General features: G+C 42.9%; 1 protein-coding gene across 1 annotated transcript in view; it reads left to right on the top strand.

Annotated features, from left to right (window-relative positions):
• Positions 1-21,788, top strand: part of AKT1 (AKT serine/threonine kinase 1) — a 56,472-nt gene that overhangs the window by 6,468 nt on the left and 28,216 nt on the right. Inside the window, exons 3-8 of the mRNA XM_065404502.1 lie at positions 1,067-1,198; positions 1,375-1,440; positions 2,477-2,545; positions 3,299-3,424; positions 5,780-5,908; positions 14,773-14,987. Coding sequence (XP_065260574.1) covers positions 1,067-1,198; positions 1,375-1,440; positions 2,477-2,545; positions 3,299-3,424; positions 5,780-5,908; positions 14,773-14,987 — 737 coding nt within the window. The remainder of the gene's footprint in view (positions 1-1,066; positions 1,199-1,374; positions 1,441-2,476; positions 2,546-3,298; positions 3,425-5,779; positions 5,909-14,772; positions 14,988-21,788) is intronic.

A 21,788-nucleotide genomic window follows, 5' to 3' on the forward strand; every position in this document is an offset into this window, starting at 1 on the left:
GCTATGGTGAGCTGATTCACTCTGAGCAAGAATCGGTCTGAATGACTGTTTAGATCAGGGGTAGTCAATAGGTGGTTCATGGGCTAAATCCAGACTGCCAGACGCATTTGAACGGACCCCAAAATCTTTTTATTTACTTCTTATTATCATTATTGTTGTTGTTTTTGAATGATTTTCTCTGGAGTCTGGACCTTGACTATATCTTGACCAAGACATTTTGACCTTGACAAAGAAAATTGACTATCCCTGTTTAGATCCTGAAACCAATTGTCCCACACAACCAAAAGGACAGTCTTGCTTTTGTTAATGCAGTTCAAAGTGAACTAAAGCAGTCCTAGCAGAGCATGCAGTGTGGAAGTAGAGTTTGTCATGCTTTCAGCCAGGGAGTAAGAAAGCTGTTAGCAGGAGCATCTCTTAATCCTTTCTAGCAAGGAACTTGTGAGCCCCTGGATACACAGACCTTCTGTCGCCCCCTTGGCACTGCCCCTTGAAGATGCTGGAATAGGATCCTCGAGACCAACCCTTTCCTATTTTCCCTCCGCCTTTTCTAATAGAAAAACAAACAAGAAAGAGAAAGATAGTCTGTGTGCAATGTGGTTTCTGCACATTTTCTGGCACCGTTCCAAGGGTCACAGCAAGGCTGATTCCCCATAAATATGGGGAGACTTATTCTCATGTCAAAACCTCAGAGCGAGAATCGGACTGACAGATCTTTAGAATGAGATGTGGGTGGCCTTCCCAAGCTTGCTCACTGACACAGGCTGCGTGGCCAAAACACCTATTTTGGCTCTTACCTATTTCACGTGAAGAAATTCTCAGTTAAATAGAGGAGGGATTTTTTCTTTTAATAAGCAATTCAGTGGGTTTGAAGTGTCATATCCTTGGAAGTGTAACAATCATTCTTTCTGAAGAACTAGTTTCTGATTTTAACTCTCTAGAAGCAAATCATAAACGGTATACGCATCATTTTAACTGACCAAAACGGTCACTTCATCCACTTTAGACACTATTTACATGTATTATGAAGTTGGTCATGACCTATTTTTAACTTAAATATCTTTAACAGACCATGAATGAGTTTGAATACCTTAAACTACTGGGAAAAGGCACTTTTGGGAAGGTCATTCTAGTTAAAGAAAAAGCAACTGGACGATATTATGCTATGAAAATCTTGAAGAAGGAAGTTATTGTTGCAAAGGTGAGTAAATTAGAACATTCTGGGCCCAATTCACCCCTGGTGTAACCCTCTAGCTTCTAGAGAGTGACCTCAGAGTTGTAATTTACCCTGTGTAAGTGACTACTTATTTGTTGTTTTTAATGGAACTCTTGTTCTTTAGCGATTGCATTGATAACTTTCTCTGGGGGGCATTGCAGGATGAAGTAGCGCACACGCTGACAGAAAACCGCGTTTTACAGAATTCTAGGCATCCATTCTTAACAGTAAGTGTTCCTCCTTTTTTAGAACATCTGGTAAGCAAATTCAGCATTGTGACAGCTACGGCTGTCCTCCTCATTATCATGATGATAAAACAAGTCTCACAGGTCTAGGTTTTTAACCGTAACTAGTGTTTTGGGGTACTTTGATTTTTGGGGTGCACAACTTGTGACGTTTTCAAAGATCCTGATTTTCAGAGGGTAGATGCGCAGCGCTTTATGGTGTCTCAGTTTGGGCCCCCAGAATCATTAGTCACTTTTGAAAATATGCCATAGACTGGACACAGAACAGTATATGTTTGTTTACTTTTTATTACGGCATACTGTCAGAGTTGACAAACCACAAACTCCACCAGAATGTTATTGATTCAAATGTGCCACCTAGTAATGCAGATTGACATGGTTGTTTGTATATAATTGTATGCTTGCATAAATCAAAATATATCTGCAAAGCAAAGGGCTGCAACTGCCTGGCTTGAAAACCCAGCTGTAAGCCTTGGTCATGACCCTAACAAAATAAATCCAAGGGTGTGGCAAACAAGCTGGTGGGACGTGTGATGCAGGGATGCACATGATACAAGTGGATGAAGGCACTTCATGACATTTCATCACTCTCCCTGCCTGTTCTGTTTTTTGTGAATTGATGGTAAATGCATATTGACAGAATTTCTCAATCCCCTGGCTGGCTGTCAGCCTGGAGCAGTAGAGAAAGCAGAAGGGACAGAGATATAACAGTCCAATAGTACTATAACTCTTTTTGACAATTTTTGCAAGTGTTATCCATGTGTGTTTTTCCAGAATTGATCCCTACGTTAGTTAAACTCCCATATCTGACCTATATGTTGTTTTAGTAAAACCACCATGGGATCAGTGTTGAAGTGCTGGTGAAGAACCTATCAGAGAGAAATTTCTATAAAATATTGCTATATTGTTACAATATAATGTATTTTATCTCTATCCCTGTTTCTAAAACTTCGCTGAAAGCACTTTTGTAAACCTTGATGTGGGATCTCTGCTAAGTCTTTGTTTAAATTTGTTTCAGGCTTTAAAGTATTCCTTTCAGACACATGATCGTTTGTGTTTTGTTATGGAGTATGCTAATGGAGGAGAGGTAAGGAAACCACGTTAAAAGGCTTTGGGATTTTCCTGTATTTTTTTTATTCAGTTTCACGTTAGGGTTTTCTGGCTTTGAGCCCTCATTAACTTACTCATATACGTAGTCCTAACTCACATGAGTAGTCCTACATCAGTGGGGCTGTTCGCATGAGTTAAGACTACATACATAAGTAAGGGTTTTCAGGGATGAGTCCCTAATTAACAAAATTACACTAATATCTTCAAATCTGTCTTTTATTGGTGCAGGAGGTTTGTACACTGTGATGCTGCTTTCTAGTTTCTCTACACCATTGAAGCTTTTTGTATATAATTTCAAAGAACACAGTACTTTGAGGACAGAGCTGTAAATGAAAACGCATGCTGTTAGACATTTCAGAAGAAGAGAAATCCAATTTACGTCAAATAAGGAATCTCCTGCTTTTAAAGTCATGCAATAAAAATCTGGTTTAATAAGTAACTAGCTAAGAAAATGTTTTGATTTGTCTTAGTTGTTTATATATACTGACAAAAATTAACAGTACATCAAATTGTCAAATAGAGCAGCTGTGAATTTGAAATATATTATTACATTTATGTTTAATCATTTAATTTATGGTGCAGCTTTTAGAATGTTTCTGAGCATAGCTGTGTCAGGGAGAAAAGGTTCCTTTCTGGATTAATTCTGATTCCAGGCAGGATTGTCTATAAAGTATAGTACATAACTCAGAAGTATGTGCATTCTAAATGTAATAAATTCTTGCTGTTGTAGTTGTTTTTCCATCTGTCAAGAGAGCGTGTCTTTTCTGAAGACCGGGCTCGATTTTATGGAGCTGAGATTGTATCAGCACTGGATTACCTGCATTCAGAGAAGAATGTGGTTTATAGAGATTTAAAGGTACTTAGAAGACTGTTAATTTCATAGGCTATTAAAAATGGGTTTGGACTGTTACAGTTCTTAAAGTCACAGAAGCTGATTATACTGAAATACAATAAACCTATCCACCAAACTTTGTTATAAAAGAAATATTACAGCTATATTATTGTCGGCCGTGATTGTTATAAGATCTCAAACTAAGCACTTGAGTACAAGTACAAGGTGCTGCAGAAAGTGTACTTTTGGGATTGATTCCCTCCGAGTGTATGGAACCTGTGCCTTGGTAGAATATGAAGGGCCACTCTGTTATTGGGGATGCATCTCCACATGGATATGTAATTAAAGAATTGACCACTTTATTATGAAAAAGACCCTGGTAGTTCTTATAAGCAATGGAGGGTATTTGTGGTGTCTGGTCAATTTCCCACTCTATGTACAAATTCAAACTGTGTGAACATTCTGCTCCCTTGCCCTATTTTTCACTTGCAGTTAAAACTGGCTAAGTTTTCCCTTTTCTGTTTGGGAGGAAAAATGAATCATACAAACTTTTGTGTTCTTTCTCATTAAGAATGATGGCTGCATTCCCTCACCAGAAGTGTATGAGAAGTGCTATTACTATACTTTCAGTCCACAGTTAATTTTAGGAGCTATCTAGATGAAAGGTGCTAGGTATATAGGGATGTGGATAAACTGGAGAGAGTTCAGAGAAGAGCCACGAGAATGATTCAAGGTTTAGAAAACATGCCGTATAGCGACAGACTCAGGGAGCTCAATCTAGTTAATTTACCAAAGAGAAGGTTAAGGGCTGACTTGATTACAGTCTATAAGTGTCTACACAGCGAACAAATATTTAATAATGGGCTCTTCAATCTAGCAGAGAAAGCTATAACAAAATCCAATGGCTGTAAATTGAAGCTAGACAAATTCAGTCTGGAAATAAGATGTAAATTTTTTAACAGTGAGAGTAATTAACCATTGGAGAACCTTACCAAGGTTCATGGTGGATTCTCCGTCACTGACAATTTTAAAATCAAGATTGGATGTTTTTTTCTAAAAGATCTGGCTTACAAATTATTTGGGGAAGTTCTATGGCCTGTGTTATATAGGTAGTCAGACTAGATGATCACAATGGTCCCTTTTGGCCTTGGAATCCATGAATATTCAAGCTGTTATGAAATTCAGTAGGAGTTAAGCACCTGTCTCTCTGAGGCTCCTTTGAAAACCCCACCCTATATCATAAGTTCTGTCAGCATATAGAACTTATTTTCATGAACTATGGGTAGTTCCATCAGAAATGGGTAGTGCCAGCATTCTCTCAGTTTTTAGATAATTGCCAAATTTTGAGTAAATTTACAGCATATTTACCATGCACAGTGTGGTATTGTAAATTGATCCCTTAGCTTTAAATTGATTAATTGTTTTTGTCACTGCTGCTAGCCTCTGTTAGTACTGAAATGGCCTATGAAAGATGCTCTAAGTAAAAGCAGGGGCAAAGTAGTTTCTTTGTTGTTTTTAAATTTGTGCTTTTGCTGACTATAACATTTGCGTATCAGAGGGGTAGCCGTGTTAGTCTGGATCTGTAAAAGCAGCAAAGAGTCCTGTGGCACCTTATAGACCAGGGGTCGGCAACGTTCGGCACGCGGCTCGCCAGGGTAAGCACCCTGGCGGGCCGGGCCAGTTTTATTTACCTGCTGACGCGGCAGGTTCGGCCGATCGCGGCCCCCACTGGCCGCGGTTCGCCGTCCCGGGCCAATGGGGGCGGCGAGAAGCGGCGCGGGCAAGCGATGTGCTGGCCGCGGCTTCTCGCCGCCCCCATTGGCCCGGGACGGAGAACCGCGGCCAGTGGTGGCCGCGATCGGCCGAACCTGCCGCGTCAGCAGGTAAATAAAACTGGCCCGGCCCGCCAGGGTGCTTACCCTGGCGAGCCGCGTGCCGAACGTTGCCGACCCCTGTTATAGACTAACAGACGTATTGGAGCATGAGCTTTCGTGGGTGAATACAAAGTGCATCCAACGAAGTGGGTATTCACCCACGAAAGCTCATGCTCCAATACGTCTGTTAGTCTATAAGGTGCCACGGGACTCTTTGCTGCTATAACATTTAAGAAGCTTAGATGTAGTATGACTATTTTCTATATTCTCACTATATGTATGTCAACTGCTCAATGATCTCAAGTTACTTTTTTGAAGTTATCCCTAAGGGAAATGATATAAATGTATATTTACATGATACGTGCTTTGGTAGCTAGTATAATTCTTATCCCAGGGTGAACAGGGCTGAAAAGAATAACCTGCAGAAATCCAAGTATCTTACAAACTCACTCATGTGTATGGATTGTGTATCTAATGACCATTTTACTTTGGATTTTTATCTAAGTTGGAAAATCTTATGCTGGATAAAGATGGACACATAAAAATAACAGACTTTGGGCTATGCAAAGAAGGTATCAAGGATGGAGCAACAATGAAGACTTTCTGTGGCACTCCAGAATATCTTGCACCAGAGGTACCTTTATTACACCTATTGTACCTAACTATATTCTTAAATAAATGCCATTCTTGAGATAGCAGAGTTGTTATTAAAAATTTCCTGTACTAACTACGCTTTATTTGTAAAAATGTGTATATTTTATTTTATGACATAGATAAAAACCTTTTTATTCCTTGTTCTGCAAAATTTCTTTAGTATAGAGAAATGTTAAATGTTTACACATAGGTTATTTTCTTTAATCTGTGCACCTTTAAGAGGAGAAGTACAGTTCACTTCCTGGAGTATATAAAAGTTATAATTATATAGCAGGGTGTATTTTTATATTAAAATTTTAAAATTAAATAGCTATAGAAAAATATATTGAATCTACTTCAAATCCTTTTAAAAATTAAATGAGTAATATTTGTGATGGATGTGGAACTGCTCTATATAATAATTTATGAACGCTGTCTGTTGATGTGGTTATTGGGATGCTCCCTGTGTGAATATATTGGTCTAATTTAATAGGGGTCTGTAAGAAAGAACAAGCAGGCTGGGGAATAGCATGGCTCAAGACAAGCCACTTCTCGGCAAACACTTGAGAGACATTTAGAGACAACTCCAGGACAGGACTAGTCCTGGAAAGCAGAAGATCAAAAGGACTGTGGCAGGGTTGAAATGGAAAACTTGAGGAATGCAGGGAGTGGTGGTTAGGAGGAAGTTGGTCCAGGGGAACCAGATTGAGGGATAGGTACCCAAAGGGGATATCTGAAGAAGTTACCCTCTTAGGTTACCATCAGAGGATGGTAAGGCTTTAGGTAAGATAGACTGATATTCTAAAATCTGTTCTTTTTCAAGTGATGTCCCTGTGGGTGCTTGTGCGCCCCTGTGCCTCTAGTCGGAGCATTTTGACAGCAGTACCCATTTGGGCTGCACATGCACTCTCCTTGTATTGTGCCTGTAGCGGCAGTTAACTAGCTGCCAACCCCCTGTCAGTGCCGTCTCAACCGCCCTTGGTCCGAGTCAGAGCTTCGGCAGTGCCTCTGTACGACTTACCTTTAAATTTAGGATTAGCTGTATAGTGTAGTAGATTGAATAGTTAGGTAGAATTCGTTTCCTATCCCTTTCCCTTTTCTTTTTTCTCTCCATTTAAAAAAAATATATTTTACTTTGTTTTCATTCATCCCTCTCAGGGATAATTTTACCCGTAAATGCCAGGGTCTCCAGGCTTTAAACGTTGCCTCTCCTGCCGAGAGGCAATTCCAGTCTCGGATGGACATTCCTAGTGTGTCTACTGCTTGGGGGAAATGCATGTATCTCAGAAGTGCTTTCATTGCCAAAGCGAGGGGCCTTAAACTCATCCTCATGGAGAAATCTCTCCACCCAGCCTCCGACCCGGGATCACAAAACTCCCGGTCGCACATCTCGGCTTATGACAGACTTCCCTCACTGACTCTGCACGGGAAGGACCTGTCTCCCAGAAAAAGGACGAAGAAGAGAGCTACCACTTCTCTTATGAAAGGAGCCTTGAAAAAGAAGTGTTCTCCAACTCTCCATATTATCAGTACGAATCACGCCATGGTTAAGTACCTACGAGTCAGCAGGATCTTCCAGTAACACTAAAGCCAAAGACCCTAAGCGGGCAGGCTCTCAGAAGGATGGCAGAGACAAGACTACCCCTTCTACCATGACACCGACTGCAGCAACTAAACACTCGGTACTGAGCACCTCTGCAGTGCCTCAGCTTATGGCGCCATCTCCTGGCCCTCTGGCACATAGTGCAGAGACAGCGGTACCAAAGTCTACTTTACGTTCTTCTGTACAGACACGATCAGCACCAATTCTCCTGGTGGCGCAACACCTCCTGGTACCACAACAATTCCCGGCACTGCAACAATTACAGATTCCATCTTTGGTACGGAGGTCTCTTGGAACGCAACAGTTTTTCTGACATAAGGACTTAGTGGTTGCTGCAGCACCAGAATCACCTCTTCTCGGTACTGATATAGCACCAGTACATTCAGCACCGTTACACAGACAAACAAACAGATCTGCCTCTCCTTTTTCCAGGGAGAAGGAGGACGATGAGGAGGGAGATGTTTATTCCTCACACCACTCTTCACCCATCCAGGGAATCGACAGACCAGATCTTTAGGAACAGCCAGGACACCGCTCCAGAGCTGGCACCCAGGGGTAGTATTGACATCCATGGATGCCCCCACCAATGTCATTCCTGCCACAGTGGCCGTATTGGGATCCGTAGACAACATTACTACAAGCCTCCCAGTACCTCCAGGGAAAGGCAGAGACACTCCCCATCAGCGTCACAGGAGGGGCCCCCATGAGCTCCCTGAGGAGACTTGAGGAACAGAGGAGGCTCTAGATTAGGAGGCCACTTCTGCAACTAACACCTCCTGCTCCTCTCCAGATGAGACTATCATGCCTCTGCTGCCTACAACGGAGACGATTTAAAGCAATTTCAGGGGCTGTTTAAAAGAATTGCAGACACGCTTCAAATCCCCCTAGAAGAGGTTGCTGTGTCCCAGTACAAGTTGGTGGACATATTACACACGTCAGCCTCCTGCAAAATAGCCCTTCCTATAATGAGGCACTCATGGATTCTGCCAAGACCAGCTGCCAGACACCCACAATAATCCCCCCTACTAGTAAGAGGGCGGATAAGAAGTGTTGCGTCACATTGAAGGACCTAGAATTCTATTTTTACATCCCCAGCCAAACTCATAGAAGCTGTCAATGAGCAGGGCAGACAACACTATTCGAGGACCAGAGTGGAAAACATTGCATCTTTTTGGTTGCCAGGCCTATTCATCAGCAACATTGTAGTTCAGAATAGCCAACTATGAAGCCTTGATGGCGAAATACAATCACACAAAATACTCCAAACTGTTTGAATGTATTGACTTTATCCCTAAAGACAAAAAGGAGCAATTTAGGTCAGTCATTTCTGAAGGCCATCTCCTGGCAAGAACAGATCTGCAGGCATCCTTAGACTCAGCAAACACAGTGGCAAGATCTATTGCAACTGCCATAGTAATGCAATGTGCCTCTTGGCTCCTCCTGTCTGGATTCCCAAAGGAGGTGCAATCCACCAGAGAGGATCTTCCCTTTGAAGGTCCAAAATTATTTGCAGGTAAGACCAACGAGTCCTTCCATGCATTGAAAGATTCTAAAGCAAATCTTTGGTCTTTAGGCATCTACACACCTGCACAAAAATGAAAACAGGGCATATATTACCCATCACAACACTCAAGACCAGTGCCTTACACACAACCGCAGAGGCAGTATGACGCCCAGAGGCGGAGGCAAAGAGCCACAAGATGTAGGCCACTCCCATCTCAATCTCCTGCATCGCAACAACCTGGACCGAAACATCAAATTTGATGGTTTGGTTGATGGTCCGAGAGACCTCCCCCAATTCCAGTTGCTGAAACCTCTTTCTACCAACCATCCCTTTACAGACCATTTGACACCATTCTGCCCAGCATGGCAAATTATTACTTCAGACAAATGGGTGCTGGAAATTATCACCACCAGTTAGTCCATCCAGTTCACCTCCATTCCCCCCACCTACCCTAACGAGCACCTTCTGAGGCAGGAGGTAGACCATCTTCTGTACTTGGGTGCAGTAGAACCAGTATCGGTACAACACAGAGGGAAGGGCCTTTATTCCCATTATTTCTTAACCTAGAAAAAGACCGGGGGTTGGAGGCCCATTCTTGATCTGAGAAACGTAAACAAATTTGTCAAAACACATTTATCAGGATGATTACTTTAGCAACAGTAATCCCATGAGGGGACTGGTTTTCAGCCCTTGACCTGCAAGACTCATACTTTCATGTCGCCAGACATCCATCACACAGGTGGTTCCTCCAGTTTGTTTTGGGACAAGATCACTATTAGTACAAGGAACTGCTCTTTGGCCTCTCCACAGCCCCTCGAGTTTTTTCCAGAGTTCTAGCAGTGGCCAATCTATGCAATCAAGGGGTCATGATATACCCATATTTAGATGACTGTCTGCTCAAAGCCCCCACTTGGGAAGAAGCCATACAAAAGACGACGTCACTCTTTACAAAACTCGGTCTCCAAATAAACATTCAAAAGTCAACAGTGACACCAGTACAAGAACTATAATTCATTGGGGCTCATTAGAACTTGTTAGCGGCGAAAGCTTCCCTACTGTCACACAGATTTGTCACTCTAGTGTATCTGATGAATGCTACAGTGAACAGTCCACAAACATCTTCCAGGACTTGCCTCCAACTACTGGGCCACCAGGCCTCTGTTTGAACCCTAGGCTGCATGTTCATTATTACACCTTTCAATGAAAGTAGCCTTCCTTGTCACCATCACATCCACAAGACGCATAGGAGAATTTTCAAGAACAAGGTCACTCTAAGATTGCATCCTAAATTTCTACCTAGTGTACCCTCTGTGTTCCACCTCAACTAACCTATCAATCTTCCTGCATTCTTCCCTAAGCTTCATAAGAACAGGCAAGAAGCGGCACTTCATTCTCTAGATGTCAGAAGGGCACTTGCCTTTTATCTCAAAAGGACTAAACCATTCAGGTAGGCACCAAAACGGTTTCTGTCGACTACACAGAGATCTAAAGGAGAAGCTATATCTAAGGAGAGACTCTCCAAATGGATTGCAGAGTGCATTCATCTCTGCTACAGCCAAGACAAACTGCAACCCCCACCGGGGGTTAGAACGCATTCTATCAGGTCGCTCTCCACGTCGGTAGCCTTCCTTAATGCTGTGCCTATTACGGACATATGTAAAGCAGCCACTTGGTCCTCAGCCCACACATTCATTCAGCACTACACAATCGAGCAAAATTCGACATCTGACACTTTATTAGGACTCACAGTCCTATCATCGATCACAGATCCAACTCTGAAGCCCCTCCTTTCCACTGAGGGGCACTGCTCTACAGTCACCTGAAGTGGAACACCCATAAGGACAGCACTCGAAGAAGAAGCGAGGGTTGCTCACCTCATGCAGTAACTGAGGTTCTTCGAGATGTATGTCTCTGTGGGTGCTCCACTACCCATCTTCCTCCCCTCTACTTTGGAGTTTTTGCAAGGTCCTCTGCAGTTGAGAAGGAACTGAGGTAGGGGTTGGCCACCTAGCGCTAGTTAACCGCCGCTACAGGTGCGAGACGGAGAGAGCCCATGTGCAGCCCAACCGGGTACTGCTGTCAAAGTTCTCTGACTAGAGGCACGGGGCGCCCAGTCACCTGAAATGGAGCACCCACAGGGGGACACATCTTGAAGAACCTCAGTTACTGCACAAGGTGAGTGACCCTCTCTTTTGCTCTAAATGCTTTATTCCTTCTGCAAAATAAACCATCCTTTAGGAAAGCTGTTTTGTCACTGTCTTCCCAAAGGGAAGAACTGCAGGTTGTCAGAGCTCACTCAGACTTGCTGGGTACGCATGATTGATACACAGGGTTGATGGTCTAAGGCCCAGTCTAATTAGAGGTAGAACAGCGGAGTTCGGGCCTGGGATTGGTAAAGGCACAAGGTCTGACACCTGAGGGACTACACTCAGAGAGACTAGGTAGGGGACAGAGGTGCAGCTAGCCCGTACCATTATAGAACTATATATATATTCCCCAAGGTGAATAGCGTACTATCCTTTTCTGGAAGGAACAATACAGACAGATAATCTGTGTTCAAAATTTTTCATTTCTTTGTACTAAAGAAATGTTGCAGAACATAATTAGCAGAAATGTTTACATGACTTTCCTCTTTAAAAAATTTTAAACATTTCCCCTGAACTGTTTGCAATCTAGACAGTGGAGCACTGTGCTAGGGCACAACAGCATGAAAATGAAACCATGGCTCCATTTCACTCTTTGTTCAAGTTAGGTGAAATGCACAAAGTAAACAGTCTTTCAGTTATAGCAGCGTAAGGCACAAGTACAGAAATTGATTATGTGGAAAACATTGGGAAACATTACTTCTGTTTTTGTTTTGTTCCACTGATGGCTCTTGTCCTTTCTGGAGGCTTCTGTTTATATTCTCCTCCTACACAGCAGTGGCAGGGAAGGCAGCTGTGTTCATTTTTTCCAGCTCTTTGTACAGGCATCCAGCCGCTTCATTGAAATGAAGAACCTGGGCACCTGTCAAAGTAGCTTGAAGCAAGGAGATGGAGGCAGCCTCAGGATGCCTGCCAGCTCTCATGGACAACCAGAAGCTCCTTGTGAATCATCAGTGGTCCATAGTTTGAGAACCACTGACACAAAGAGTTATCAGTAAACAGCTAAGGCAGTTTGTTGTTTACAAATATGGCTTTAAATCTGCCATTGTCCCTTTTAAAAGCAATGTTAAACTTTAGTCTCTGATTATAACCGCGGATTTTGTGGGCTAGTGAAAGACTGGGCAAACCTCATTGGAGATTATTTAACTTTTGAATTTTTTCCTGATGCGGAATGTGTGTGAAGCAGCCATGGAATGTCTCTATATGGATTACCCTTCAATCATTTTACCTCTAATATTTTCGTTTAATATTTATAATGATCTGGCTTAACCGTAACATAGAAGGACAAATCCTTTTGACTAACCTAGCTCACTCCCTTCATTGCAAATCCCAGCTGTGGGTTGGAGTGTTAAATTCTGAAGGCTTTTGTCATCTGGCTGATAGCATGCAGAAAATCTGGAAATGGTGCGTGAATGAGTATTCTGTATGTTTAAGGTCATGTATCCTTAAAAGTAGGGGTCTCTTCTTCTTCTCTCTGTTTGTAACTTGAATCCAGCATAAGAGTGTGTTTATACAGTTGTTGGATAGTTGTTTTTAGGTTCGTATTGGAATCTTGTGCATGGATGGCAGTGTCTGAACTGCATCAGCTTTGATGTGTCAGATATATTGATGACTATCCTGTTTACAGCTGTTGTGTCTTCTCTTGTAAATTCCATCACACAGCTGCCAAGAACTGTTATGAACTGACCATCCACTTAATTTAAGTTAAATGACCTTGTTACCTATTGCTTCCCAGTTACCATGCACATTGCAATAAATCTTGGGGATATAAATACCTTTCATGCTACTTATATATTATTTTTTCTCTTCTCAGTTGTGAACATATTTAAAGTAAGACTAAATCATTGTTCTGTTTTGTATAAACATTAATATAATGTGGTGTTTGTGAGAAGGATTTTTTACTTTTAAAAATAAGGATTGGTTCTTGTTCTGTGCTGTATGGAGGTAAGAAATTCAGGGTTCTGGTTAGTAATCTGAATGATAACTAGAGATAACTAGTGTTCTTTTAGTATCTTGGCCAAATTATCATTGTTGCGTTTTAGAAGGCCTGATTTTGTAGGACTTGATCTTGGCTTAAAAAAAAAAATTATTCCTATTGTGTATCTAGCAGCAATGTATCTACTTTATTTTAAGTAACCTAAGTGGTTTAGAATTAACAGGAAGTGCTTAGTGAAAGGGCGTGGCTCAGAAATATGGCTAACTGCATTATCACACAATATCTCCTATGAAGTTAGAGCCTGTGATTCCTCATAAAGGATGAGGCTGGCTCCTGGAATCCTGGCAGACAAGCAGCTGTGTTGGTCTTATACATATATGGGGCAGCTGTAGAACCAGCTGTCGTTTGGTGTGAATCATACAGCAAGAGATGCTGTAAATAGACCTGTGCGGGGTAATCTAATACCTGACAGCCTTTGGATTTTTACTGCAGGACTTTTTTCTGGTTCAGATAATTTTTAAGGCAGAGTACTAAATAATTAGTGAATATATATAGAGAGAACACAAACAATTTTTTACAAAGAAAATCTTGATCTTTCTATTTATCCACAGGATCTTAATAATTAATTCATAAAGCGCCAGATCCTGCTCCCATGGAAGTTAGTCCGTTGGCTCTTTGGTCCGGATTCCCAATGAAGACTTTTATTTCTGAGCATAAATGGTTCTGAAGTGCAGTTCTGTAAACTGGGTAGGCACTGACACTGCACGGCACTAAAGAATGAACAAACAGTGCTTTTACCTCGTACCAGTGATAAGCAGTAAAGTGCAGAACTGTAAGGAGAGTAAAGCTATCAGATATCATGTAACCCAACCCAAACCTGGGGATACAATTAAGTAAAAGAAAATTGTAATAGTAGATTTTCTCCACTGAGAGAGAGACAGTTTTTTTTCCTGAACATCTGTGTGTGTATAGTAAAGGGACTGCAAATTGAAAAGATTTAGGGCCAGATTTTCAAAAGCACATGGCTCCCATTTAGGGCAACATAAAGGCCAGAAGTGCAAAAGAGAACTGAGCTATTTTGAATCTTTGGTCCTTACAGTTTAATTCAGATCAGCAATTCTTCTAAAACTTGCAAGCAGTTTTTCATGGGTTGCAGCATAGCTTTTCTGGTGAGAATAAAGAAAATGTACAAGTTGACATGGAGAGGGAACAGATATGATTGTAGCTTTGGAGCAACAGGTTAATCAGTCCTCTCCTGCTCCCCAAATGGCATCCTGTTTTTAAAATGGGGCCCCATTTGGAATGGTTTCTAATGAATAAGTTAGGATTTAACAGCTGGTTTTGTAATCTGAGAACAGACTTGGGTTCTCAGCCTCTAGGCATTAGAAGGTTATGCATATCATGGAAGTAATGTGTGTGTGGGGGGGGAGTGCCATCTCTCTCTAGCCTTCTTTCCCTCTTGCTTGCCTAGAGCGTTCCCTGTTGATAAATCATTGGTGTGCATTAGTGTCCGTTGTCTGCAACGGGACCTGCTCTCTCAGCTGCAGCAAATATGCTGTGCCTGCAGAGTTGTGAAATGCATGAAAATGAATATAATAGTATAAGTCCTGTCACTTGAATTCCCTGCATGTTCACAGCATAGGAATACGTACTAAAGCTGTTCTCTACGTTTCTGCAGGTGCTGGAAGATAATGACTATGGTCGTGCAGTGGACTGGTGGGGCTTAGGAGTCGTAATGTATGAAATGATGTGTGGCCGGCTCCCTTTCTACAATCAGGACCATGAGAAGCTCTTTGAACTTATCCTCATGGAGGAGATTAGGTTTCCACGCACTTTGTCACCTGAAGCAAAATCTCTTCTGTCAGGTTTGCTGAAGAAGGATCCTAAGCAAAGGTGAGACCATTATTTAAAAATCAAACATTTTAATTGCTTTGGTTTTCTGATGATAGCTGTGGTTGCATTTCTTCTTTGGGTCCACCACATCAAAACAAACACAGGGGCACAATCAGCTGAGGTACTAAACCAGAAAGAACACATATGCCTGTCCAGTTGATTTCAGAAAATGAGTTAAAATGCATCCAAAGAAGTGAGGTTTTTACCCACGAAAGCTTATGCCCAAATAAATCTGTTAGTCTTTAAGGTGCCACCAGACTCCTTGTGGTTTGAGTTAAAAATAGTTTCTCTCCAATGTTGCTGTTGGAAAGACCCACACAATCAGAGCAAATTGTGCATTCAACCACACTTTGTATATTGTCATTTTCACTAAGGGCTAGTCTACACTGGCAACGTTAAAGCGCTGTCGTGGCAGAGCACTGGGGGAGAGCTCTCCCAGCGCTCTAAAAAACCCACCTCCATGAGGGGCATAGCTACCAGCACTGGTGCACTGTCTACACTGGCGCTTTGAAGCGCTGAAATTTGCTGCACTCAGTGGGGTGTTTTTTCACACCCCTGAGCGAGTAAGTTGCAGCGCTGTAAAGTGCCAGTGTAGACAAGCCCTATGTACACAAATGAAAAGGGAAAAGATGTTTTCCCCTCTAATTTCTTTCAGTGTTTGAGATAAAAGTGTAATTTTATTGTTTATTTTTTTTAATGACAGTGTCCCTTTAAACATTGCAGATTTATCAGGAACTAATAGTAGTTGAAAGGTCCAACAAACTGGTTTCTTCTTTATTGTTTTAAATGTTGATACAGATTGGGTACTCCAAATGGAAACAGGAAGCAAATGCAGCAACAGAGAAGCAGAATTGCAAAATACCCTGGCTGCCATTGTATTGTACAGAAGGCTGTAGCCCAAACAAACCATATAACCCATTCTAGATCACAGTGAACATGACTTTTGCATGCTCTACAGTGACTGCTTTCACATCTACAATTTTATTTTCTGTTTCTTAGTTCCATGTTGAATCAGTGGGCTGTTAGCAGCGCTGCTCCGCAACTTAGTGGGTAGATGGTGTTATCTGTGCTGTGTAGTTGGCCCTCTTTCTCTGCTCCCTTCTTGTTGGTTTTTTAATGATAACCACAAGTGAAAGACTTCATACACAACAAGCAGTATAATAGCGCAGGATTACAAAGGACATTTGACCTTCCCACAGTGACCTAGCCCTGCTTACAACCAATTGCACCATTGCCAATCCCACACATACAAAAATAACATGTCTGTCCCCAGAAAACTGAGATTGACCCTGAAATTGAGACTTGCATTTTTTTTTAAGGCGTGGTTTTTTTGGTCTGTCCTTTGATAGATTGATTGATTTTGAACTTCCCATGCCCAGACTCCTGTGTGCATGTGACATTAGTCTTGCCAAGTCTCACAAATGTATAGCAAGGTGACTGGCCCCCCCTGCAGGAGCTTTAGCTGGAGGACCCCACTTAGTTCGGGACCCCATTGTGGTAGGTACAAACACTTAGTAAGAACCAGGCCCTGCAAGGGATCAATCTAGTTCAAAGCGTAATGGTGATATTAGGAACTGGGACTTGCCATACTCATGCAGGGGCTTCCAAACATCCATCAGATGGGAACAATTTTTAATCCCTTCTGAGCTGGGTAGGATCCAAACCGGTAACCTACAAATGAGAGATTCTATAGTTTATTAGTAATACTCTGAGGAATACAATCGCTATTAAATACTAACATTGCACCTGTGAGAATGAGGCTGCTTTCCAGAAAAGTTTGCATCTTAGATCAAGTTCTTACCTTTCCGTAGCTTATGCAGGCAGCCTCTTCCAATCTCTGGAAACACGGGCAAAATTTCCTTCAAGCTTCTCTGTCTGCCACACCCCCTTAACGGAGCAGCTCCTCTTAACCAAAATACAAACAATAAAATAAATATTAACACAACATTCAATTCACTTCTAGATGCAGTGTTTTGCAGTATAAAATAGTTCCAATTATTACTCCAAGGTTCTTATGCTAACTTTACGGTTGTATATGTTTTCACTCCACACGAATCATCATCAGCAGGGTTTGAATGTACAACCTTCTGATCCATAGGACAGTGGTTCTCAAACTTTTTTTTCCGTGTACCACTTGAAAATTGCTGAGGGTCTCGGCGGACCACTTAATGATCTTTCCAAATGTTGTTTGTACCATTAGCTAACTATTGTAAAGCGCTTTGGATAAAAGCACTATATAAAAAACACTTAATAATAATTAACCTTTTTTTTTGTTCTACAAATAAAAGCACACAACTCTTATTTTAATATCAGCAGTCTTACCTTTCTAAAGTGATGGATGCGCCTTCTCTCCCCTGCCACGGCAGCCCCCGAGCTGGGGCTGGGAAGGTGGGGGGTCTCTCCCCAGCAGCTCCGACCCTGGAGCTGGGGAAAGTCACCTCTTTCTCTGGCCGCCGCAGCCCTGCACATCCCAAATTCCCCCCATCCCCTCTTTCACCCCACTGCCCCCTCCCACCTACCCCTTATTCCCCCCAAGGCCACCACCTCACCTTACATGTGCATCTTCTCCAGGGTCCAGGTACCTAATAAGTGGAGCCACGCCTGCGCGGCTCCACTAATTGGGTGGGTGGCCCTTCATTTTCTTGTGTGCGGCCACCCAGGTGTGCACCTTTAGAAGGAACTATCCGCGGACCACAGTTTGAGAACCTCTGCCATAGAACATAGATATCTTCAGTGTCAGCTATAGGAATAAGCAGGGAGGCAGAAAGGATGCTGTTGTTCTCTGTGGACTAGCCAATACCAGGAGGCATGACATGCACACTGCTAGTTACTTTACACAAATATACATGACATAAATATTTGAGAGACAGCTGTGGAACAATGGCCGTCAGAATTCTTGGTTTCTCTGCCCAGCTCTGGGATCAGACTGTGGCCTAGTGCTTACAGACAGAATAGGCAGATGTAACAATGACTCTGTTTGGGTCATCTGCAGGGAACTGAACCTGGGACCTGTGGATGAAGTATGGCCCTATATTATTTGAGCAAAGGAGCCATGTCTCTTAGTATCAAAGCAGTATCACGTCGTACATTCCTATATGTGGTCCAGCTCCTAGAGGGTGACACAGGATCATGCAATATTAGTGTAGGTTACAGAAGCATGTAATTTGCCGTGTTCCTCCTGAAAGACTTGTGTGGAAAAGTCGCTGAAATTTGGATCTCTGAGACCTGGTGTCACAGCCCTGGTCAAGCAACCCTTTGCTGAACACTCACTAGGCTGGTGTGTTTGAACCCACACATTGGGCCTGTGTACTTTCAAGCTTCCGTGAGTCACAGTAGGCTTCCGCCATTATGTCTGGCTCTTGCCTCTGGAATGCTTCCTGGTCCCAGACTCTGTCAGGTATCCTTTTTTAGAAGTGGGACCCCACAGCTGAACCCTCCAGATCTCCCAGTGGCTTAAGCAAAGCCTTACTCCTCTTATGCGCACACTGGTTTATAGTTTATCCCTTCAGGGACATGTGGCAGTGAAGCCAGTAGACACAGACTTTGGAGAAGGATATCTAAAACAATTTATGTAGTGTGTGTTTGTTTGTTTGTGTTTGGGGGTTACTTGCTGTGTGCTGAGCTTGTGTTTGTTTGTTTGGTTGTTTGAGGGACCGTGTGCTCTGGCTGGCAGTTGGAGGCAGGTTTGAAAGCTCGAAGCCTCTGGTAATTGGCTGAGCCTTAATCAGTGGGCGGGGCATTCACTCAGGCCAGGGCTTTATAAAGCCATGCACAAGCGACCAGGGAGCTTTGCGACCAGGGGCTGCTAACAGGGAGTTTCGCAAGGGAGTTTAGAAGGGGAGTGGGAAGGGAGTGGGAGTCCCTCGCCAGCCGTAACCCCATCCCCGTGGCCCCCCCCTAAAACCTATAAACCAAACCACATTCCAAAACTCCCTTCTGTAAACCACCCTTTCACTAACTAGGATACAATGCAGGCAGAAGCCCAGCAGCAGAGTGGGGGCTATCCAGTTTATTGCACCGACTGTTGCATGTATGATTACCTGCCCTGTGGGCGGGTGGCGTATGTGTGCAGTCGGTGCAAGGAGCTCCTGGCCCTCAGAGACCATGTACGGACTTTGGAGGCCAGGGTGGCGGAACTGGAGGAGCTGAGAGAGGCAGAGAGGTATGTTGATGAGGCTTTCCGGGACACTGTAGAATTGTCCCACCTCCGCTTAGACAGCACCTGTGCTGTTAAGGAGGAAGAAGGGCCCAGGGAAGTAGAGCAGTCAATGGGAGCAGAGGGAAACTTTCCCGTAGTTGGGACCCTCCTTCCAGATGGTTCTGGGGTTGCCTCTCGCACTGAGGTTGCCTCTCCGGGGGAGGGAACTCCAGTTTCTAGGAAAAGGCAGGTGTTAGTAATGGGAGATTCGATTATTAGAAATGTAGATAGCTGGGTCTGTGATGACCGGGAGAACCGTATGGTGACTTGCCTGCCTGGTGCGAAGGTTGCGGATCTCTCGAGGCATCTAGATAGACTTATGTGTAGTGCTGGGGAGGAGCCGGTGGTCGTGGTACATGTAGGTACCAATGACATAGGGAAGGGTAGGAGAGATGTCCTGGAAGCCAAATTTAGGCTGCTAGGGAAGAGACTGAAATCCAGGACCTCTATGGTGGCATTTTCAGAAATGCTCCCAGTTCCACGCGCAGGGCCAGGTAGGCAGGCAGAGCTTCAGAGTCTCAATGCGTGGATGAGACGATGGTGTAGAGAGGAGGGGTTCACGTTCATTAGGAACTGGGGAAACTTCTGGGATGGGAGGAGCCTATACAGGAGAGATGGGCTCCACCTAAACCAAAGTGGAACCAGACTGCTGGCACTAAACATTAAAAAGGTTGTAGAGCAATTTTTAAACTAGGAGATGGGGGAAAGCCGACTGCTGCAGAGGAGCGTGTGGATCGGACACAGACTTCTCTTAGGGGAGAGTCTGATGATAGAGAATCTCCAGGTTATAGTCAGGAGCAGAGGACTGAAAAGTATAATGTAAGGGCCGGATCAGATGATAAACAGCCACATAAAAAAGAATCTGGCACATCAGAAAAAGGCAGGCTAATAAACAGGGACAAGTTTTTAAAGTGCTTGTACACAAATGCCAGAAGTCTAAATAATAAGATGGGTGAACTAGAGTGCCTTGTGATAAAGGAGGATATAGATATAATAGGCATCACAGAAACCTGGTGGACTGAGAGCAATCAATGGGACACAATCATTCCGGGGTACAAAATATATCGGAAGGACAGAACAGGCCGTGCAGGGGGAGGAGTGGCACTATATGTTAAAGAAAGTGTAGATTCAAATGAAGTAAAAATCTTAAGCGAATCCACAGGTTCCATAGAGTCTCTATGGATAGAAATTTCATGCTCTAGTAAAAATATAACATTAGGGATCTATTATCGACCACCTGACCAGGACAGTAATAGTGATGATGAAATGCTAAGGGAAATTAGAGAGGCTATCAAAATTAAGAACCCAATAATAGTGGGGGATTTCAATTATCCCCATATTGACTGGGAACATTTCACTTCAGGACGAAATGCAGAGATAAAATTTCTCGATACTTTAAATGACTGCTTCATGGAGCAGCTGGTACGGGAACCCACAAGGGGAGAGGCGACTCTAGATTTAATCCTGAGTGGAGCGCAGGAGCTGGTCCAAGAGGTAACTATAGCGGGACCGCTTGGAAATAGTGACCATAATACAATAGCATTCAACATCTCTGTGGTGGGAAGAACACCTCAACTGCCCAACACTGTGGCCTTTAATTTCAAAAGGGGGAACTATACAAAAATGAGGGGGTTAGTTAGACAAAAGTTAAAAGGTACAGTGACTAAAGTGAAATCCCTGCAAGTTGCGTGGGCCCTTTTTAAAGACACCATAATAGAGGCTCAACTTCAATGTATACCCCAAATTAAGAAAAACAGTAAAAGAACTAAAAAAGAGCCACCGTGGCTTAACAACCATGTAAAAGAAGCAGTGAGAGATAAAAAGACTTCCTTTAAAAAGTGGAAGTCAAATCCTAGTGAGGCAAATAGAAAGGAGCACAAACACTGCCAACTTAAGTGCAAGAGTGTAATAAGAAAAGCCAAAGAGGAGTTTGAAGAACGGCTAGCCAAAAACTCCAAAGGTAATAACAAAATGTTTTTTAAGTACATCAGAAGCAGGAAGCCTGCTAAACAACCAGTGGGGCCCCTTGACGATGAAAATACAAAAGGAGCGCTTAAAGATGATAAAGTCATTGCGGAGAAACTAAATGGATTCTTTGCTTCAGTCTTCACGGCTGAGGATGTTAGGGAGATTCCCAAACCTGAGCTGGCTTTTGTAGGTGACAAATCTGAGGAACTGTCACAGATTGAAGTATCACTAGAGGAGGTTTTGGAATTAATTGATAAACTCAACATTAACAAGTCACCGGGACCAGATGGCATTCACCCAAGAGTTCTGAAAGAACTCAAATGTGAAGTTGCGGAACTATTAACTAAGGTTTGTAACCTGTCCTTTAAATCGGCTTCGGTACCCAATGACTGGAAGTTAGCTAATGTAACGCCAATATTTAAAAAGGGCTCTAGGGGTGATCCCGGCAATTACAGACCGGTAAGTCTAACGTCGGTACCGGGCAAATTAGTTGAAACAATAGTAAAGAACAAAATTGTCAGACACATAGAAAAACATAAACTCTTGAGCAATAGTCAACATGGTTTCTGTAAAGGGAAGTCGTGTCTTACTAATCTATTAGAGTTCTTTGAAGGGGTCAACAAACATGTGGACAA

Source organism: Emys orbicularis, chromosome 4 (assembly GCF_028017835.1).
Source record: "Emys orbicularis isolate rEmyOrb1 chromosome 4, rEmyOrb1.hap1, whole genome shotgun sequence".
Taxonomy (NCBI): Eukaryota; Metazoa; Chordata; order Testudines; family Emydidae; genus Emys; species Emys orbicularis.